General features: G+C 42.8%; 1 protein-coding gene across 1 annotated transcript; it reads right to left on the bottom strand.

Moving 5' to 3' along the window:
• Positions 1-754: 754 nt before the first annotated feature.
• wrap53 (WD repeat containing, antisense to TP53) lies at positions 755-16,384 on the bottom strand. Its single transcript, XM_041884100.2, has 11 exons — positions 16,198-16,384; positions 15,446-15,929; positions 15,058-15,232; positions 14,754-14,849; positions 14,556-14,664; positions 14,253-14,341; positions 3,973-4,196; positions 2,938-3,155; positions 2,604-2,707; positions 2,244-2,387; positions 755-2,038 (listed from the first exon to the last, which is right to left on the bottom strand). The coding sequence occupies exons 2-11, from the start codon at positions 15,726-15,728 to the stop codon at positions 1,801-1,803; spliced, it is 1,680 nt and encodes a 559-aa protein (XP_041740034.2). The 5' UTR covers positions 15,729-15,929; positions 16,198-16,384; the 3' UTR covers positions 755-1,800.
• Positions 16,385-21,368: the final 4,984 nt, after the last annotated feature.

Below are 21,368 nucleotides of genomic sequence, written 5' to 3' on the forward strand. Positions count from 1 at the left end.
AACCCCATAGAAAATCTTTGGAGGGAGTTGAAAGTCTGTGTTGCCCAGTGACAGCCCCAAAACATCACTGCTCTAGAGGAGATCTGCATGGAGGAATGGGCCAAAATACCAACAACAGTGTGTGAAAACCTTGTGAAGACTTACAGAAAACGTTTGACCTGTGTCATTGCCAACAAAGGGTATGTAACAAAGTATTGAGAAACTTTTGTTATTGACCAAATACTTATTTTCCACCATAATTTGCAAATAAATTCATAAAAAATCCTACAATGTGATTTTCTGGATTTTTTTCTCATTTTGTCTGTCATAGTTGACGTGTACGCTATGATGAAAATTACAGGCCTCTCTCATCTTTTTAAGTGGGAGAACTTGCACAATTGGTGGCTGACTAAATACCTTTTTCCCCACTGTATATGACAGGTCCTTGTTTAGAAAATGTATATATATATATATATATATATATATATATATATATATATATATATATATATATATATATATATAGTCCCTAGGGTTTATTCTACAATAACTAAATATAGAGACAAAATAGAACATAATTTTTACAAGACACAATTCAGCTTCAGCATAATACCGACAAAACAAAAGGGAAATAATTAGAGGTTTCTGAGTGAATCGAACCATATTCAGTACAGTTGGTCTTGGACAGACAGATAATCCACTATCCACCAGTAGGAGTTCGTTTGCCCTCTAGTGGTCTCTTCCTGAATTTGCAGACAGACTACACCGCAACCAGTAATGGAGAACTTGCAAAAAAAGCATTTAGTAGGTTACTTCTACAAACATTATCACTTGTGCAACAAAACAACCGTTCTCCCTATACAAATATTGTTGATAATTTTATCCACACCCCCCACAAGAACTCATAGTGTAGGACTAAGACTACACGAACATCGGCTGTGCGCAGTGGATCACTTGCTAGGTGTCACGTTGAATCGCTGGGAAAGGAATAGATAAATGACAGACCGACGTTTGTGTTGGTCTGTCATCTCGGTCACTATAAAAATACGTTTGCAGTATCAGTTTGTTTGTGGTTACAGCAAGTATGCTAACTGCTTAACGATTTTAATACATTCAGAAACTACAATATTCATCATGGCTTTATAAAAATATACATTTACTGACGCATGTATAGCGATGCCATGGCACCAGCTTGGCACTTACAACAATAAAAAAAGATTTACAAATCAAAGCTTACTTATGATTCTGAATGGCACTTAATAAACTAGCGATATTAGGTTATTCTGGGCAGCACTACAGACTATATATAGCCTGATCCCAAATCTGTTATTGTTTGGTATGACAGTGACCATAAGGAGTTGGCAAGACAACACCAACTGCTCTGGGACCGAGCTATATGCACTAACATGAGGTAAACAGAACACTCCCCTAGAGCAACATATGACTGGAAGGTAGATTGATGTACATTCAACACAATACAATGTACACTGTGCTCCTCCAACACACAGGGCCTGGTCTGGCTGTGGTGGTCATCTGAACCTGAGAGGTTTTACAATTACATGTCGTTTGGAATAGGGAAGCTCCCTGCTAGCATAGTAGCATGTTACCATTCATTTGTAATAGCATGTTAGCATTCACAATAGTTTGTACCTTGGCTTCGAAACTGTCATACGCTGAATCCAAGGGACTCAACTCAATACATTGATTTTCATACTCTTAGCAGAATAAGTCCTCCCAATATTATACTAAACTTTCTCATATTGGCAGTTTGACATTTGGTTCAGTCCAGAGGAGGGGGGTTTGAGTTGGGCTACTCCAAAATCAATCAATCACCACCACTGGTGGTGATTCCTCCTGCGCCCCCTCGTTGGCTGGGCTAAGTGGTCCAGCCCACCACACAGTCAGAGCGTTGTCCTGTCTGACCTCTGGGGCAGGTGATAACATCACGACATCACCCTCAGAGCCCGAGTCGGAGGAGTCTCCATCACTACTGTCCCCTGGAGAGAGGAACTGGCGCTGCCCGCTGGACGTCACCAGCAACGGCATAAAGGGGTGGACACTAGGGGGAGAATGGAGGGACAAGAGAGACGGGACAGGGATGGGACGGGTGGACGACATTGAGAGAAAATAAGAGAGATATTGAAATGACAAATACATTGCTGCCCCCAAACAGCAAGTGGGAGACCGCTTTTAAAAATCTGTGTTTAGTATGTTAAATAGATTCAGCATTCAAACAATGTTAATAAAATATTGGTAAAGCCTACCTGATGCCATTGGTGCAGTCCCTATGGGCCTGGAAGTGGAGGTGAGGCTGCAGTAGCTCCTGGTTACCATCGGGGGGAGCTGTGAGGGTGTCCCACACTGACACCACCCCCTCTGTATCACCACTCAACAAGTACCGGCCAGACCTACACACACACACACGGTCAGCATAAACAACTACACACACAGAGACAGACCGAGAGATGGTCAGCAACCAGCATAATATGAAGAGTACTTAAGGGTGCAAGGGTATTAGGTACTAAGTCAAGGGTTTCTCAAATGGTGGAACGGGACAGGGCCATTGGTGGGCTGCAGTTAGCTGTGAGAGTAACAGGAAGAGAAGATATAGGGTATAGACTTACGGGTCCAGGTCAAAGTAGATCCGCTGGTTGGTGGCCACATTCCTTTTCAGAGAGAACAGAATCTTTCCCGGGTCCCTCAGGTCCCAGCACAGAATCTCTGGGTCCTACACACATCATCATCATCATCATCATTATTCAAACACCTTAAGACTTACAAGAGCAATAATAACACGGATAGTGAATGTGGGTATGAGTGTGTGAATGCTGTATGTGTTTTAGAGAACCATTACTTTCTCCACTGTGCTCCTCCTACCCAGATCTCTCTGAGCGGTCTGTTTTAAAGAAGGAAAACGTTTTAAGCCCTGTGTCTCCCTTTGAGGTTGTGTTCTGTCACCTTGCGACCCCCAGTGTACAGGTAGTGTCCGTCAGGTGAGAAGGTGAGGTGTGTGATGCCCCCGTGGTGCCTGGGTGGCAGCAGGGCCAGCAGAGAGCCGTCCTGGCAGGAGTAGAGGCCTGCGGTGCGGGAGTACGAGCCACAGGCGTACACAGACTGGCACGGGCTGAACGCCATGCAGGAGATGATTCCACTCTGACCCTGACCCTGCTTCTTCACTAGAGAGGAGAGGGAACACACACTCAGCAACCACATGGGTTCAGATCAACATATTAAGTACCGTTTCGGTTTGCACTGCTGGTATAACTAATGGGTTATAAAACTAGGAAAATATGTTTTTTATTTTACCAGGTAAGTTGACTGAGAACACATTCTCCTTTACAGCAATGACCTGGGGAATAGTTAAAGGGGAGAGAGGGGGGGGAGCCAGTTGGAAGCTGAGGATGATTAGGTGGCCATGATGGTATGAGGGCCAGATTAGGAATTTAGCCAGGACACTGGGGTTAACACCCCTACTCTTACGATAAGTGCCATTGGATCTTTAGTGACCACAGAGTCAGGACACCTGTTTAACATCCATTCCGAAAGACGGCACCCTACACATGGCAATGTCCCCTATCACTGCCCTGGGGCATTGGGATATATACAGGTTTTTTTTTAAACCAGAGGAAAGAGTGCCTCCTACTGGCCCTCCAACACCTCTTCCAGTAGCATCTGGTCTCCCATCCAGAGATCAAACAGGACCAACGCTGCTTAGCTTCAGAGGCAAGCCAGCAGTGGGATGCAGGGTGGTATGCATATCTGAGATTATTTGATGCAGCTGCGTTGGAATTATTTGATAACTTGAAAGAAAAATACTGCACTTGCCAGAATCACCTGTGTTTATAACTGACATTACTCTGTCTACACTCTAGAGAACGATTGAAGAAATATGTAGAGAACTTCAATCAGATGTGTAGTGCTAGGGCAAAAACCAAAACGTGCACCTGGGGGGGGTATGGGGACCAGGACCGAGTTTGGGAAACCTCTACTAACCTAAAGTGGGCCTTTCCTCGCAGTCCCGTCCAGGCCTGTCTGTGTAGAACACCCTGACTGTCTTGTCGAAGCCGCAGTAGAGCTGTGACCCGTCTGGGGAGAAGCAGAGGGAGTGGGCTGCAGTCAGCTCATCCAGATGGTTGTAGGGTCTGAAGCTGGCACGCAGGTCCCCGTAGAACGCATCCCAGATATGGACCGGGTTATCACGACTGCTGCTGGCTATACTGGAGGAGAGAGAGAGAGAGACGGTGAGAGATGGAGGAAAAAGGGATGGAGAAGGATGGTTGGAGAAACAAGTGGACGGAGAGGAAAAGATTGGACATGGAGGGAATTCAAGGATGGGTGGAAAGATTAAAAGAAAAAAGGGGTGGAGAGAGAAAGAGAAGAGATTGTGGGAAATTATGGAGGAAGAAAGGAAAAAAGTGTGGTGGTCACAACAGGACAAAGGAAGAGTCGTTTTTCATCTCACTTGAAAAACAGACACACAGACATTGATTTGTGCCAGATCCATCAGAGAGGACATTTCAGTACTTCACTCTGCATTTCACTATTTCAGTTTGAATTTCATTCAGCCCCTCTTATCTATTCAGTAACAGTTTGTTGCTTTATAATGGACAAAAACTAGCCATCAACAGACAGACATAGTGTATGGCTTTTCAACTAACATAACTGCAGGGGGAACCTAACAGCCGAACATAAACGCTGAAATATCACTGTCTGAACTGAGGCTCAATTAGCCAAGAGGTAAATAGCCAGGGTGCCTCAGTGCTCTTATGGCACTGTGTCTTTGTTCTGCCTGTTGGGAATCCCCTTATTATAATGGTACACCACAGCTAGCCTGGACGCCGGCCCAGAAAGCAATTCAAAGGAGGAACACCATTCTACACTCTCTACAGGAGGGTATAGCACATGGCTTTTGGCAAAGAGAGGGAGGGAGGGAAAGTGGGAGAGAAAGAGAGAGGAGGGAAAGCTGGAGCGAGAGGAGAGAGAAAATGAAGAGAGATGGGGTGGGGAAAAGGGAGGGGGGGGGGGGGACTATAAACGGAAGCACTCCAAGAGGACAAACACAGCCAAGAATCCCACTGCCCCTCACAGACCCTCACCACACGCTTGTAAATTATGTCATGTTCTTACTATATCCACCAATCAGATCTTAGTACATTCCCCAAACAGGAGTACGCCTCGTCAACCTGAGCATGACGTAATGATGTCTTATAAACATATATTTCGATGGTTCATTTGACACCCCGAACAAATGTTTAGGAAACGTTAGGGCCACGTCATTCCACCTGACTGACTCCACTCCGTAACCCTCAACACCACCAGGGTCAACATCATGCTGTCTGAACACACACACACCAATGAAGGATAACGGAGGGGCGTCAGCTCCGACTAGCATCCTCGTCCATGTTACCCTGGCTCCTCTCAGGGTCCTGCCCTCAGATCATCATCTCCTTGTGTCATTTATCCTCCACTCCCTGTGTGACCCCTCTCTCTTTCGTCAACTCCCTTTTCTTTTTTCTTATTCCCTCTATTTCTTCTTGCTGTGAAGAAATGTTTTCTGTTCCGTGTTGTTTACGGTTTGATCCTCCACTCCTTGTGTACTGTCCCTCTCTCTCTTCCACCCCATGACCCCTCTCTTTTTCTCATTCCCCTCGTTCTTCTAGTCTAGAGAATATGTTGCTTCCCTCGCTTCGTGGGGTGGACCACGACCACCGCTGGGCACCTTTCAGAGAGGAACCATCGGAGGCAGTGTGAGGGAGGGGGGGGTTTAAGCGGTGCGCGCTGTTGGTAAGGAGGCCTTGTTAGCGGCCTCCTTACCAACCCGTAACAGCGGCATTCTCCACGGTAACGGCTGGGCACCATTGATCTCAGCTTGCCACAGCACAGACGGTGTCATATTAATTACAGTGCTTTAAAAGGCCCTTTAAAAGCATCTGCAGCCCTTTAAAAGCAGTTCTGTTAAAGCTGCAATATGTAACTTTTTGGGCGATCCCAAAAAATTCACATAGAAATGTGAGTTATCGTCAATAAGTATTCAACCAGTATTCAACCATGCCTCACAAAGGGGGGCACCTACAGAATTGGTAGATGAGTAAAAAAAAAAAAAAGCAGACATTGAATATCCCTTTGAGCATGGTGAAGTTATTAATTACCCTTTGGATGGTGTATCAATACACCCAGTCAATACAAAGATACAGGCGTCCTTCCTAACTCAGTTGCTGGAGAGGATGGAGCCTCCCGAGTGGCGCAGTGGTCTAAGGCACTGCATCGCAGTGCTAGCTGTGCCACTAGAGATCCTGGTTCGAATCCAGGCTCTGTCGTAGCCGGCCGTGACCGGGAGACCCATGGGGCGGCGCACAATTGGCCCAGCGTCGTCTAGGGGAGGGAATGGCCGGCAGGGATGTAGCTCAGTTGGTAGAGCATGGCGTTTGCAACGCCAGGGTTGTGGGTTCGATTCCCACGGGGGTATGAAAAATAGTATGAAAAAAATAATAATAATGTATGCACTCACTAACTGTGTCGCTCTGGATAAGAGCGTCTGCTAAATGACTAAAATGTTAATGTAATGTAAAATGAAGGAAACCTCTCTGGGATTTCACCATGAGGCCAATGGTGACTTTATACAGTGAGGGAAAAAAGTATTTGATCCCCTGCTGATTTTGTACGTTTGCCCACTGACAAAGAAATGATCAGTCTATAATTTTAATGGTAGGTTTATTTGAACAGTGAGAGACAGAATAACAACAAAAAAATCCAGAAAAACGCATGTCAAAAATTTTATAAATTGATTTGCATTTTAATGAGGGAAATAAGTATTTGACCCCCTCTCAATCAGAAAGATTTCTGGCTCCCAGGTGTCTTTTATACAGGTAACAAGCTGAGATTAGGAGCACACTCTTAAAGGGAGTGCTCCTAATCTCAGCTTGTTACCTGTATAAAAGACACCTGTCCACAGAAGCAATCAATCAATCAGATTCCAAACTCTCCACCATGGCCAAGACCAAAGAGCTCTCCAAGGATGTCAAGGACAAGATTATAGACCTACACAAGGCTGGAATGGGCTACAAGACCATTGCCAAGCAGCTTGGTGAGAAGGTGACAACAGTTGGTGCGATTATTCGCAAATGGAAGAAACACAAAATAACTGTCAATCTCCCTCTGCCTGGGGCTCCATGCAAGATCTCACATTTACATTTACATTTTAGATTTGTCATTTAGCAGACGCTCTTATCCAGAGCGACTTACAGTTAGTGAGTGCATACATTATTTTTATTTTATTTTGCATACTGGCCCCCCGTGGGAATCGAACCCACAACCCTGGCGTTGCAAACGCCATTCTCTACCAACTGAGCTACATCCCTGCCGGCCATTCCCTCCCCTACCCTGGACGACGCTGGGCCAATTGTGCGCCGCCCTATGGGTCTCCCGGTCACGGCCGGCTACGACAACTCGTGGAGTTGTAGTGATCATGAGAACGGTGAGGAATCAGCCCAGAACAACAAGTGAGGATCTAGTCAATGATCTCAAGGCAGCTGGGACCATAGTCACCAAGAAAACAATTGGTAACACACTATGCCGTGAAGGACTGAAATCCTGCAGCGCACGCAAGGTCCCCCTGCTCAAGAAAGCACATATACAGGGCCGTCTGAAGTTTGCCAATGAACATCTGAATAATTCAGAGGAGAACTGGGTGAAAGTGTTGTGGTCTGATGAGACCAAAATGGAGCTCTTTGGCATCAACTCAACTCACCTTGTTTGGAGGAGGAGGAATGCTGCCTATGACCCCAAGAACACCATCCCCACCGTCAAACATGGAGGTGGAAACATTATGCTTTGGGGGTGTTTTTCTGCTAAGGGGACAGGACAACTTCACCGCATCAAAGGGACGATGGACGGGGCCATGTACCGTCAAATCTTGGGTGAGAACCTCCTTCCCTCAGCCAGGGCATTGAAAATGGGTCGTGGATGGGTATTCCAGCATGACAATGACCCAAAACACACGGCCAAGGCAACAAAGGAGTGGCTCAAGAAGAAGCACATTAAGGTCCTGGAGTGGCCTAGCCAGTCTCCAGACCTTAATCCCATAGAAAATCTGTGGAGGGAGCTGAAGGTTCGAGTTGTCAAACGTCAGCCTCGAAACCTTAATGACTTGGAGAAGATCTGCAAAGAGGAGTGGAACAAAATCCCTCCAGAGATGTGTGCAAACCTGGTGGCCAACTACAAGAAACGTCTGACCTCTGTGATTGCCAACAAGGGTTTTGCCTACCAAGTAATGTTTTGGAGAGGGGTCAAATACTTATTTCCCTCATTAAAATGCAAATCAATTCATAACATTTTTTACATGCGTTTTTCTGGATTTTTTTGTTGTTATTCTGTCTCTCACTGTTCAAATAAACCTACCATTAAAATTATAGACTGATCATGTCTTTGTCAGTGGGCAAATGTACAAAATCAGCAGGGGATCAAATACTTTTTTCCCTCACTGTAAGAGTTACATTTACATTTTAGTCATTTAGCAGACGCTCTTATCCAGAGCGACTTACAGTTAGTGAGTGCATACATTTTCATACTGGTTTAATGGTTCATACTGGTTTAGAGTTTAATGGCTGTGATAGGACCAAAACAAGTAAGGATGGATCAACAACATTGTAGTTACTCCACAATACTAACCTAAATGACAGAGTGAAAAGAAGGAAGCCTGTACAGAATGCATCCTGTTTGCAATAAGGCACTAAAGAAAAAAATGTGGTAAAGAAATTAACTTTATGTCCTGAATACAAAGCGTTATGTTTGGGGCAAATCCAACACAACACTGAGTACCACTCTTCATATATTGAAGCATGGTGGTGGCTAGGGCTGTTGCAGTGACTGTACTACCACCACCCTGGCAGTCATGAGTCATGACCGCAGTAAAATTCTAAGTGACCGTTGAGTCATGGTAATCTCCTCTTATGCACTCTGGACATACATTACCCTTTAACCTAACCCCTAACCTAGCTAATGTTAGCCAGCTAGCCAGAATTCGTAACATATCATATGTTTTGCATATTCATAACATATTGTGCGTTTGCAAATTCGTTACATATAATAAACTAATTGTAATTCATAACATATCCTACGAAATGGGTCAGGGACATCCACAATTTAATACATACCATACGAAACGTCATACTAAATGGAGTGTTCTCGGATTTACATACAGAATAATATGAAATGCCCAAGCATGACAAAACCCCTGAATTAATGTAATGATTGTGCAGTTATACAGCACATAGCCTACCGCATATTACACACAGCAAAAAAAACATTTTTAAAAAGTACTGATTTAAGATATCTTTGGTACATATTGGTCTAGCCTAAATTAAACAAATTCAGTTTGCCTACAATTATAGTGAATTTGTATTTGATTTTGAATACCCTAGTAATATTGCATTTTTTATATTTTCATAATTAATAGGCTGACACATTACCTTAAGCTACATAATATCTCGCCACCGTGTGTTTCCATCTCCTCCCCTTTCTCCTTCATTCCTTTTTCCAGCATGCAGAGAGAGGGGCTGGTAACAGTTTAATGAAATATGTTTTATTGGGAAAACATGTTACTATGGATGTTCCCGAAAAGATTTCACTTGGTAGCTACAGGAACAAGGTTGGAGAGCCCATGGCATAAGGCGTTTGGGCGGAATAGCCTACCTGCCATGAGTGAAACGAACCGGCGAGAATGTGGCCTCCATCCGCTATTCGAGTGCATACGAATGACATTTATTTTTTATTTTGCCACTGCCCACATTTGATAATGGGCCATTCTAAAATCACAACTAATTATTATTATTTTTCTTTACATATTTACAAGATTAAATTGACAGTCTGATGGGTGAAAATATGATCACTTGATGAGAGAACAGCGTGTGCAGCCTGAGACAAACAGAGCATAAGCTATTTTTGCAACTTTCTCAAATCATCAACAGCCTATAGTCGCATCATGCAGCCCATATATCTTCTGATTTCTAGTCGCATCATGCAGCCCATATATCTTCTGATTTCTAGTCGCATCATGCAGCCCATATATCTTCTGATTTCTAGTCGCATCATGCAGCCCATATATCTTCTGATTTCTAGTCGCATCATGCAGCCCATATATCTTCTGATTTCTAGTCGCATCATGCAGCCCATATATCTTCTGATTTCTAGTCGCATCATGCAGCCCATATATCTTCTGATTTCTAGTCGCATCATGCAGCCCATATATCTTCTGCTTTCTAGGCGCATCATGCAGCCCATATATCTTCTGATTTCTAGTCGCATCATGCAGCCCATATATCTTTTGATTTCTAGGCGCATCATGCAGCCCATATATCTTTTGATTTCTAGGCGCATCATGCAGCCCATATATATCTTTTGATTTCTAGGCGCATCATGCAGCCCATATATCTTTTGATTTCTAGTCGCATCATGCAGCCCATATATCTTCTGATTTCTAGGCGCATCATGCAGCCCATATATCTTTTGATTTCTAGGCGCATCATGCAGCCCATATATCTTTTGATTTCTAGGCGCATCATGCAGCCCATATATCTTCTGATTTCTAGTCGCATCATGCAGCCCATATATCTTTTGATTTCTAGTCGCATCATGCAGCCCATATATCTTTTGATTTCTAGGCGCATCATGCAGCCCATATATCTTCTGATTTCTAGTCGCATCATGCAGCCCATATATCTTCTGATTTCTAGGCGCATCATGCAGCCCATATATCTTTTGATTTCTAGGCGCATCATGCAGCCCATATATCTTCTGATTTCTAGTCGCATCATGCAGCCCATATATCTTCTGATTTCTAGTCGCATCATGCAGCCCATATATCTTCTGATTTCTAGTCGCATCATGCAGCCCATATATCTTCTGATTTCTAAAGGCATTCTATGGTTTCTATCATTCACAACTAAAGTTGCCAAATAACTCTAAATCTAGCGTATAGGACCTGTTTCAAATTATCACTTTTACGCTGAACATAGCCACTTCATATGCGCACTCTCGGTCTGGAATTAGAAAAAGATCCTTTCTATTTTATTCAGTACAATTATATTCTTCTTACTATAAAATTATAATATAAACTAATGGCAGGGGACTTCTAAGCATATCTTGTCCGCTAAATGAACAAGCCTACAGCCTATGGTTTTGAGCATAGCCAGATAACATATAGTAGGCTAACTCATATTCTGTTCTCCTCAAACACTTTTTCTTCAAATCATAATGTTTCTTTAGACCTGACTAAAATAAATAATGGATGTATTGTGATGGTGTATATTCAATTGATTTATTAGACTATTTTAAAATGTAGTTGTTCCAAAAGCGCACGTCAGCGGCTTGCATGTGTGGAGGACTGGAGATGCTAAACTTGTTTATGTTAATTAACGGTCAATTACCGTAAGACCGGCAGTCTTTTGCATGACAATAACCGGCTGACAAAATTTCATGACCGCCGCAGCCCTAGTGTTAGCTGCATCATGTTATGGCCATGCTTTTCATCGACGAGGACTAGGGAGTTTTTTCGGATAAAAATAAACACAATAGAGCTAAGCACAGGCAAAATCCTAGAGGAAAACCTGGGATCAGTCTGCTTTCCAACAGACATTGGGAGACAAATTCACCTTTCAGCATGACAATAACCTAAAACACAAGGACAAATGCACACTGGAGTTGCTTACCAAGACGACATTGAATGTTCCTGAGTGGCCTAGCTACAGCTTGAAAATCTATGGCAAGACTTGAAAATGGCTTTCTAGCAATGATCAACAACCAACTTGACAGAGCTTGAATAATTTTTTTAAATAATAATGTGCAAATATTGTACAATCCAGGTGTGCAAAGCTCTTAAAGACTTACCCAGAAAGAAAGACTCACAGCTGTAATCACTGCCAAAGTTGATTCTAACATGTATTGACTCAGGGGTGTGAATAATTGTGTTTTTCATTTTCAATACATTTCTAAAAACATGTTTTCACTTTGTCATTTAAAAAACATATTTTAGTCATTTAGCAGACGCTTGTATCCAGAGCGACTTACAGTTAAGTGAGTGCATACATTTTTCATACTTTATGGGGTATTGTGTGTAGATGAGTGAGAAATCTACAGTACCAGTCAAAAGTTTGGACACACCTACTCATTCAAGGATTTTTCTTTATTTGTACTATTTTCTGCATTGTAGAATAATAGCGAAGACATCAAAACTATGAAATAACACATACGGAATCATGTAGTAACCAAAAAAAGTGTTAAACAAATCAAAATATATTTTATATTTGAGATTCTTAAAAGTAGCCACCCTTTGCCTTAATGACAGCTTCGCACACTCTTGGCATTCTCTCAACCAGCATTATGAGGAATGCTTTTCCAACAGTATTGAAGGAGTTCCCACATATGCTGAGCACTTGTTGACTGCTTTTCCTTCACTCTGCGGTCCAACTCATCCCAAACCATCTCAATTGGGTTGAGGTCGGGGGATTGTGGAGGCCAGGTCATCTGATGCAGCACTCCATCACTCTCCTTGGTCGTTGTCCTGTTGAAAAACAAATGATAGTCCCACTAAGCGCAACCCAGATTGGATGGCGTATCGCTGCAGAATGCTGTGGTAGCCATGCTGGTGAAGTGTGCCTTGAATTCTAAATAAATCACAGACAGTGTCACCAGCAAAGCACCCCCACACCTCCTCCTCCATGCTTCACGGTGGGAACCACACATGCGGAGATCATCCGTTCACCTACTCTGCGGCGGTTGGAACCAAAAATCTCTTGGACTCATCAGACCAAAGGACAGATTTCCACCGGTCTAATGTCCATTGCTCGTGTTTCTTGGCCCAAGCAAGTCTCTTCTTCTTATTGGTGTCCTTTAGTAGTGATTTCTTTGCAGCAATTCGACCATGAAGGCCTGATTCACGCAGTCTCCTCTGACCAGTTGATGTTGAGATGTGTCTGTTACTTGAACTCTGTGAAGCATTTATTTGGGCTGCAATCTGAGGTGCAGTTAACTCTAATGAACTTATCCTATGCAGCAGAGGTAACTCTGGGTCTTACTTTCCTGTAGCGGTCCTCATGAGAGCCAGTTTCATCACAGCGCTTGATGGTTTTTGCGACTGCACTTTAAGAAACCTTCAAAGTTCTTGAAATTTGACTGACCTTCATGTCTTAAAGTAATGATGGACTGTTGTTTCTCTTTGCTTATTTGAGCTGTTCTTGCCATAATATGGACTTGGTCTTTTACCAAATACCACTCCTACATTGTCACAATACAACTGATTGGCTCAAATGCATTAAGAAGGAAAGAAATTCCACTAATTAACTTTTAATAAGGCACACCTGTTAATTGAAATGCATTCCAGGTGACTACCTCATGAAGCTGGTTGTGAGAATGCCAACAGTGTGCAAAGCTGTCATCAAGGCAAAGGGTGGCTACTTTGAAGAATCTCAAATATAAAATATATTTAGATTTGATTAACACTTTTTGGGTTACTACATGATTCCATATGCCTTATTTCATAGTTATGATGTCTTCATTATTATTCTACAATTAAGAAAATAGTACAAATAAAGAAAAATTGGAAACACTTATCTTCCTCTATCTTTTTAAACAATAAAACCATTTTCACATATGTTGATGTTGGGGTGGTGCTGGAGATGATTAATACAAAGTGGAACAATTTTGAAGTTTCCCTTTAAAGCTGGAATCATTAAAGCTGGACTCCATAGCGATGAAACTGCCACGTCCGTTATCGATATTGCAACAACAAAGACGTTATTTCAAACAACGAACACCGTTTTTCCCCCCCTCGGACATCAATGCACATCATTGCATACGCGATAGAACAGCAGAGTATGTACTACATGCTGGATGTTCATTACCTCAAAACAAAAACAATAACAAATGCGCCTGGGGCGGCCAGTGGCACTGTTACACCCATCACGTATCACAGCTTTAAAATGGTGAAACTGCCACGGCCGTTTGCAATATTACAACAAAGAAGTTACTGCAAACACTGTTTTTTCCCCCTCAGACATCATTGCACGTGTGATAGAACAGCAGCATATGTACAGATTATTTTTTTACCACGATGCGCGACGTTTCCCCATCTCTGCTTCGTCAACAAAAAACAAAACAACGGAAGTGGGACGGACAGTGGCGCTGTTACCCCTACAGCGGATTCCATTTTTTAAAGCACTTTGTAACAACTGTTGACGTAAAAAGGGCTTTATGAATAACGTTTGATTGATTGAACTCACAAGCAGGAGTCAGGATCCAGGGAGCTCATCTTGGGGTACCAGCAGTAGTCATAGATGGTGTCCCCTTCTGCCATCTTCAGCACTGGACTCTGGAGGGAAGGGGAGACATGACACAAATACTGTGTTGATCTCCAAGGGGAACCTAGCCGTTTTAGTCAGTTACCCTGTGGTGTATTCATTAAGCAAAAAGTTTTGCAACAGAAAACAATTTGCAACGAAAACAAGCGTTTCTATTGGACAAATTCAGGTAGATCCCTCCCCGTTTCGTTCCCTTTCTAGTGAATTAAATCCCTGGAGCCTCACCATCTCAGTGAGCAGGTCCCAGTTGTAACTGTAGATCTCAGGGGGGAGGTTGTAGACACGCAGCACGTTGTCTGCACTGTTGGTCAGGATGCACAAGCCGTCTGGGGCCCTGGAGAATTAACAAAGAGTTACTTCTTCAGATACCCTGTTTTATAGCCTTTAAAGCAAAATTGATGCTAAAGCCATGTAATCAGTTACCATTTGCAGCCCTTGAGGTAGTTCTCAGGGAGGCTGGAGTACTCAGCCCAGGAACCAGTCAGCATCTGGGGGTTCTGGCTGAAATCGAGACCCAGGCTGCAGATAGGAGAGGGGGGATAAGAGTAGGCCGCAGTACATGAGAAATACATAGATGAGGACAAACAAAACAATGGACGGATAATTTAAAGGTTTGGGCATCCAAATAACACAGCTGAAATGTCTCTTCAAACCTCAAATCTCTGTGTGCTTAATTTATTAGTTTCTAAATTATTTACCTAGAATAATCCTAAAATGCTTCACATACTTTTGTCCTTCACTGGGGGTTTCAGCTGAGCTCTCCTGTTCCCCCTCTTCCACCTTCTCCTCTCCTCCCTCTCTCGTGGCATGATCCTCACGAGGACCTCCATTCTCATGGCATTCTACTTCTTTGGCTCCCACGTCTTCTTCTCCTCCTTCCATCTCACCTGGCTGGGTGGCCTCTGTAAGAGATATGGATAAACATTATGAGTTAAATACTATTATACCATTAAGTCAAGATCGAGGCTATGTTCCCTGTCTTCTGGCTTTTTATTTTTTACAAGGAATGTGAATCACACATATGATCAGCATTGACTTAGAATATTTAGAGATAGATGCATACTAGTGAAAGTAGCTTTTATTGAAATACAACAACTGGTAACTAAATACTTTACCTCCATTATGGGTCAGTACAGCCAAGTCTTCCTGCCCCACTCCTGCCTGTTCTATGGGTCCTCCATGTGTATCAGGGGGGTCCAGGCTGAGACTCAGCCCCAACCCCTCTCCACTGAGCCTGGGCTGCTTAGCCGCTGGAGGGGCCTCTTCTTCTTTATTCTCCCCCAGTTCCAAGCTCTCACCCTGGGATAGAGGTAGAGCTGATTGAGGAGGCTCGCTTTCCGCCTCCCGCCCAACGCCTGCCACACCCCCACTTTCACCCCTCTCTACTGGACCAGACATCGCTCTCTCGATCACTCTTTCGTCCTATCCTTCAATGCTTCCTCTCAAATCTTCTTTCCCCTGGTGTCACAGTGCTTAGTTGTATATCCTGGCTCCCTCGTGGTCTGCCTGTGTCAGACGTTTGTGTGGTGGGTGCTTCTTCCTGCACTGTAGATGTCTCAGTCTGGGGGAGGGTGTGGTCATCACAGCACCCACGGGACACTGGAGGGGTAGAAGGGATGGAAGGGATACATTGAATGCGAACACACTACATCATTGAAACACGTAAATAAAACCAATCTAGGTAGCTAACATGAACATATCACCAATCATTCAGCACTCCATCACAATATCGACAAAATTATACCATCAGTCTTGTTCGAATGATATTCAATGCTGGGCTCGTTAAATTGCGGCTAGTTTAGCAATTAGCTAACTAGCTACATTAGTTACAGATGGACAGCTAGCGATGCTAACGTTAGTTAGCTACCTGTTTGGTCTGTCTCGCGGTTTCTCTATTAGGTTTCACAGCCTCTTCGGCAAAGTCGAAACTCTTCTTTACTCAAATTGGGTATTCGAATGACAATAACGTATCATGCACACTGGACTTGGATAGCAGCAGTCACGAAGTCATGCAGCGAATTTGTAAACACAACATGCCGCCATGATACGTTCACCAAGGAACTATCGCGAGACTTCAAGCTAACCATAGCCCTTCCTCCGAAGTAGGAGGCGACTTTCGATTTTGCATTCCTTGTGTAGACAAAAGAAAGACACACTGACTGAAGCAAATATTATTTACATACTGACCTGAATAGGCTACCCAACTCTCGATCCACTGAAAAATGTCTAAACTACAGTTGTTGCGTGTGTTTTTAAATGAGCGTTTAACAACGTCTGCTGCTGTGGAGATTTTCGAGGCAGTTGAGAAAGCTGTAGCGGAGTACCAGGAGGAGAATGATCGGCTACGGAGACTGCTGCGATTCACACCAGAGATACAACTATGTAGAATAGGTTCGTATGTTTTTTTTGTGAACAATAATTTGTATTATTGTAGCGATCCTGGTTTATAAGCACAGATATCGACTCAGCCACTGGAGCATGCTTTTGTGGCACAGTCGATTTCCGCGGGGTTAAAGCCAGATAGATCATGAAAACCGTTCTATATGATGCTTAGAATGCATTACATTTTTGTCATTTAGCAGACTTACAGGAGCAATTAGGTTTAAGTGCCTTGCTCAAGGGCACATCGACAAATGTTTCACCTAGTCAGCTCGGGGATTAGAACCAGCGACTTTTCGGTTACTGGCACAACGCTCTTAACCACTAAGCTACCTGCACTGTGCATTTCGTTGTTAGGCTATAAAACAACATCCACAACGACCATGTTTTCCACTTAGTTTCAATCTGTTGAACTTCTTTCTTCAATTTGAAGAATCACTGTGAGGTGAGTTTTTTAAAAGCGCGATACTGTTTTGATTATGTGTTTTTCGATTGCATTTGCATTGATGCAGAGGCGCAACTTTGGTTTTAGAAGTGGGGGGGACATAACTTTGTGGGGGATCTGAGGGTCCTCCCACTTTTTGGGTATCTAAAGATAATTTCTTGAATTTCTACACAATCTAATATGACCCGTGGCCTTTCTAGCCGTCTCTATTTAGTACAACAAAAAGTAAGCAAAAATGCCGACAGTCATCAAGCTAGGTAAGAGACCGTTATTAAATATGTCTAAGTGATTGATAAGAACTAAACTATATCAATTATATTTCAATAATCAATATTGTGTTGCACCTTTAACCAATAGCCTAACAAATGAACAACTCTTACAAATAAAGTACCCCCACCAGTCTTGTCAATAACTAAACTCTCTCCACAAAACAACTTCCTTCCCATCTTATTTTTTTAAAATGATGTCTCTGGAAATGTTTGGAAATAAAAAGTTTAATAAAAACACACATTCACCTCCGACACATTAACACACAGAAACAGTACATCCACCATATAATTAATATCATAGGCCTAATAGTATTGTAGAGTTACTTTTTTTTACAACCGAACACACCCCACTCAGCTGTAGTCTCGTACAGTATTCCATATAAGAAATCCAGACCTTATGAAAGTTGCACAGTATACCCTTAATCTTGTAATAAATCAAATCTAGTTATACATAACTTGGCATTTTGCCATCCATTGTGACATTGTGGGAGGATAACGAACCTTCCAATTAATGGCAATGCATTTCTTAGCTGCTGTAAATGCTAGGTTACACAGTTTTTTCTGATAAGTCTGCAGTATCAGCGTTTCCAAGCAAACAAAAACAGGGAGAATCTGTAGACCTGCTGAGATAAAAGCAAACTCTTTGACATAATTCTGCCAGCCTTCACAATACTATAACATATGCAAATACACTGTGTGCACAATTATTAGGCAAGTCAGTATTTTGACCATATCATCATTATTATGCATATTTCCCAACTCCCAAGCTGTATAAACTGGAATGCTTATTGGATTGAAGCATATCAGGTGATGTGTATTTGTGTAATGAGGGAGGGTGTGGCCTAAGGAGCTCAACACCCTATATCAAGGTGTGTATAATTATTAGGCAGCTTCTTTTCCTCAGGCAAAATGGGCCAAAAAATAGATTTAACTGACTCTGAAAAGTCAAAAAGTATTTCAGAGGGATGCAGCACTCTTGAAATTGCTAAGATATTGGGGCGTGATCACAGAACCATCAAACGTTTTGTTGCAAATAGTCAACAGGGTCGCAAGAACCGTGTTGAGAGAAAAAAAGACCCAAATTAACTGCCAAAGATTTGAGAAGAATCAAACGTGAAGCTACCAGGAACCCATTATCCTCCAGTGCTGTCAAATTCCAGAACTGCAACCTACCTGGAGTGCCCAGAAGTACAAGGTGTTCAGTGCTCAGAGACATCGCCAAGGTAAGGAAGGCTGAAACCCGACCACCACTGAACAAGACACATAAGTTGAAACGTCAAGACTGGGCCAAGAAATATCTGAAGACAGATTTTTCAAAGGTTTTATGGACTGATGAGATGAGTGACTCTTGACGGACCAGATGGATGGGCCCGTGGCTGGATCAGTAACGGGCACGGAGCTCCACTTCGACTCAGACACTAGCAAGGTGGAGGTGGGGTACTGGTATGGGCTGGTATTATTAAAGATGAGCTAGTTGGACCTTTTCAGGTTGAAGATAGACTCAAACTCAACTCCCAAACCTACTGCCAGTTTTTTTTTCTTCAAGCAGTGGTACAGGGGAAAAAGTCTGCATCTTTCAAGAAGACCATGATTTTTATGCAGGACAATGCTCCATCGCATGCATCGAAGTACTCCACTGCGTAGCTAACCAGTAAAGGCCTTAAAGATGAAAGAATAATGACATGGCCCCTTCCTCACCTGACCTAAACCCTATTGAGAACTTGTGGTCCCTTCTTAAACGGTCGATTTACGGTGAAGGAAAACAGTACACTTCTCTGACCAGTGTCCGGGAGGCTGTGGTTGCTGCTGCACAAAAAGTTGATTGTCAACAGATCAAGAAATTGACAGACTCCATGGATGGAAGGCTTATAACTGTTATTGAAAAGAAGGGTGGCTATATTGGTCACAGATTATTATACTTTTTTATGTCAGAAATGTTTATTTGTAAATGTTGAGTTGTTTATTTATTATTCTCACTTTAACAGATGAAAATAAACAAGTGAGATGGGGAACTTTTCGTTTTTCATTTAGTTGCATAATAATTCTGCACACTAATAGTTGCCCAATAATTGTGCACACATAGATATTCTCCAAAGAAAGCCAAATCCTCACTTTTACTTTCTTAAATATTCAGGTTTGAGGTTTATTAACATTTTGGATTGACTGAGAGCACTGTAGTTGTCCAATAATAAAAGTAATCCTCAAACATACAACTTGCCTAATAATTGTGCACACAGTGTATATCCCCTTTTATGTTTTACACCTCCAGCAGAAGAATGTAAAAAAAAAAGAAGACATTTCTGAGTGCATGATAATCAGTTTAACTGGCATATAGTATGTTTTATGGATGGTCTTAAACTGCTGTAATTTATCTCTGAGATTATATAAACATGACTGGGCATTCTAACATACTGTTATCATATTGTTTGACATGTTTTGTGTCATCGGGAAAAGCCACTGTCAACCCTTGATACAGTTTGGAAATCAACTTTAGAGATTTGTCAGACTGCCTTAAAAATAGTTTCAATCTTTGAAGCTTCTTGCTTGTCCAGTGTTTGCTGCACAGAGAGAATAAAGTGTTGTATCTGCAAAAGTTCACCTCACAGACTTCCCTGGCTGCCTGACCCTGATGAGACCCCTGTCACCATCTGATCCTGCTCAGATGAGGCATGACAAATAATTACCTTGGTGTACATTTATACATTATATTATCCAAGAATAGAATCAATGGTTCAATAATGGAAATGACCATTATTCCCAGATCCCAGACTGTAGCCTAGATGGAACTTTGTATCCATTCACTGATTGTTATAATGCAAAATTCACCTGAGCTCCGTAGACTGGTCTTCCCTGGCTGTCTGACCCTGCTGGGACACCTGTCCCCATCTGATCCTGCTAAGACATGATGAGTATAGTGTTGTGTACTGACTGTGTACCATGACATTGAAGCCGGTAGAGCTGTTTATAACGTGTCAGTGTGAAAAGTAGGGAATTAGCTAGGGAAACTGACAGATCAATAACGTTACGTTGCTATACTGACTAATAAAAACTCACATTACATTGAAGAAAACGCTGGTTAAATCGTTTGATTCAGGTCTAGTGTGATTGAGGCAAAAATAATAGCTAAAGTTAGTGCGCTAGCTAGCTAACGTTAGCCAACTTTTGGCTAGCTCTAGCTAACGGTACATCATCAAATGTACTTCTATTGAAACGGGACGAAACAAAGGCTATAAAACATTTCCATACTCACAACAGCTGTTAGATACTGCTACCTGACAGATAGCTAGAGGCTAGCTAGAGCCGAACTGGCTGTGGTAGCTACTAGCTAGCTAACTAGCTGCTAGTAGTTCATTAACTTCAGTCGAGAGGGGATGAAACATTGGCTAACATAACATGTCAGTTAAACTACTAGCTCAGCACTGGGAATAAATAAAAATGTTCTGCCAAACAGCAGTTACCTTGCCAGCTAGATCAGTCAACTAAAGAGTAGCCAGTTTCTGCTCTGCTTGCTTTTACAACTCGGAGAAAAAGCGCAACACAGACAGCAGCTGCACCTGATCATCTCTCCTGTGCTGGTCCTATAAGCCAGCCTTTCAGAAGCTTTGCCTTCACGCAGCCTGTCCGCATGCTCTGTGGTGTCCAATGCGGTCCTAAATCCAGCCGGCTAAAACCGGAATACAGCCTACCCGACCGCTCGGAGGCATCCACACGGTCCTAAAGCACACCGGTGCCGCGTTTTGTATCACAGAGCAATTATAAAACTGGGGGGGACAAACATTTTTTAGAATGTGGGGGGTCATGTGCCCCCGGTCCCCAGTGAAAGTTGCGCCCTTGCATTGATGTCAGCGTGGTTAGAGGGGACAATAGAGCCCTGAGTACCAGGCTATTAGCAACCTGATGGTAGTTAGGGAGTTGGGTACTACCAACACATGTCCAGAGTTGCTG

This window comes from Coregonus clupeaformis, chromosome 16 (genome assembly GCF_020615455.1).
Source record: "Coregonus clupeaformis isolate EN_2021a chromosome 16, ASM2061545v1, whole genome shotgun sequence".
In the NCBI taxonomy this organism is placed as follows: Eukaryota; Metazoa; Chordata; class Actinopteri; order Salmoniformes; family Salmonidae; genus Coregonus; species Coregonus clupeaformis.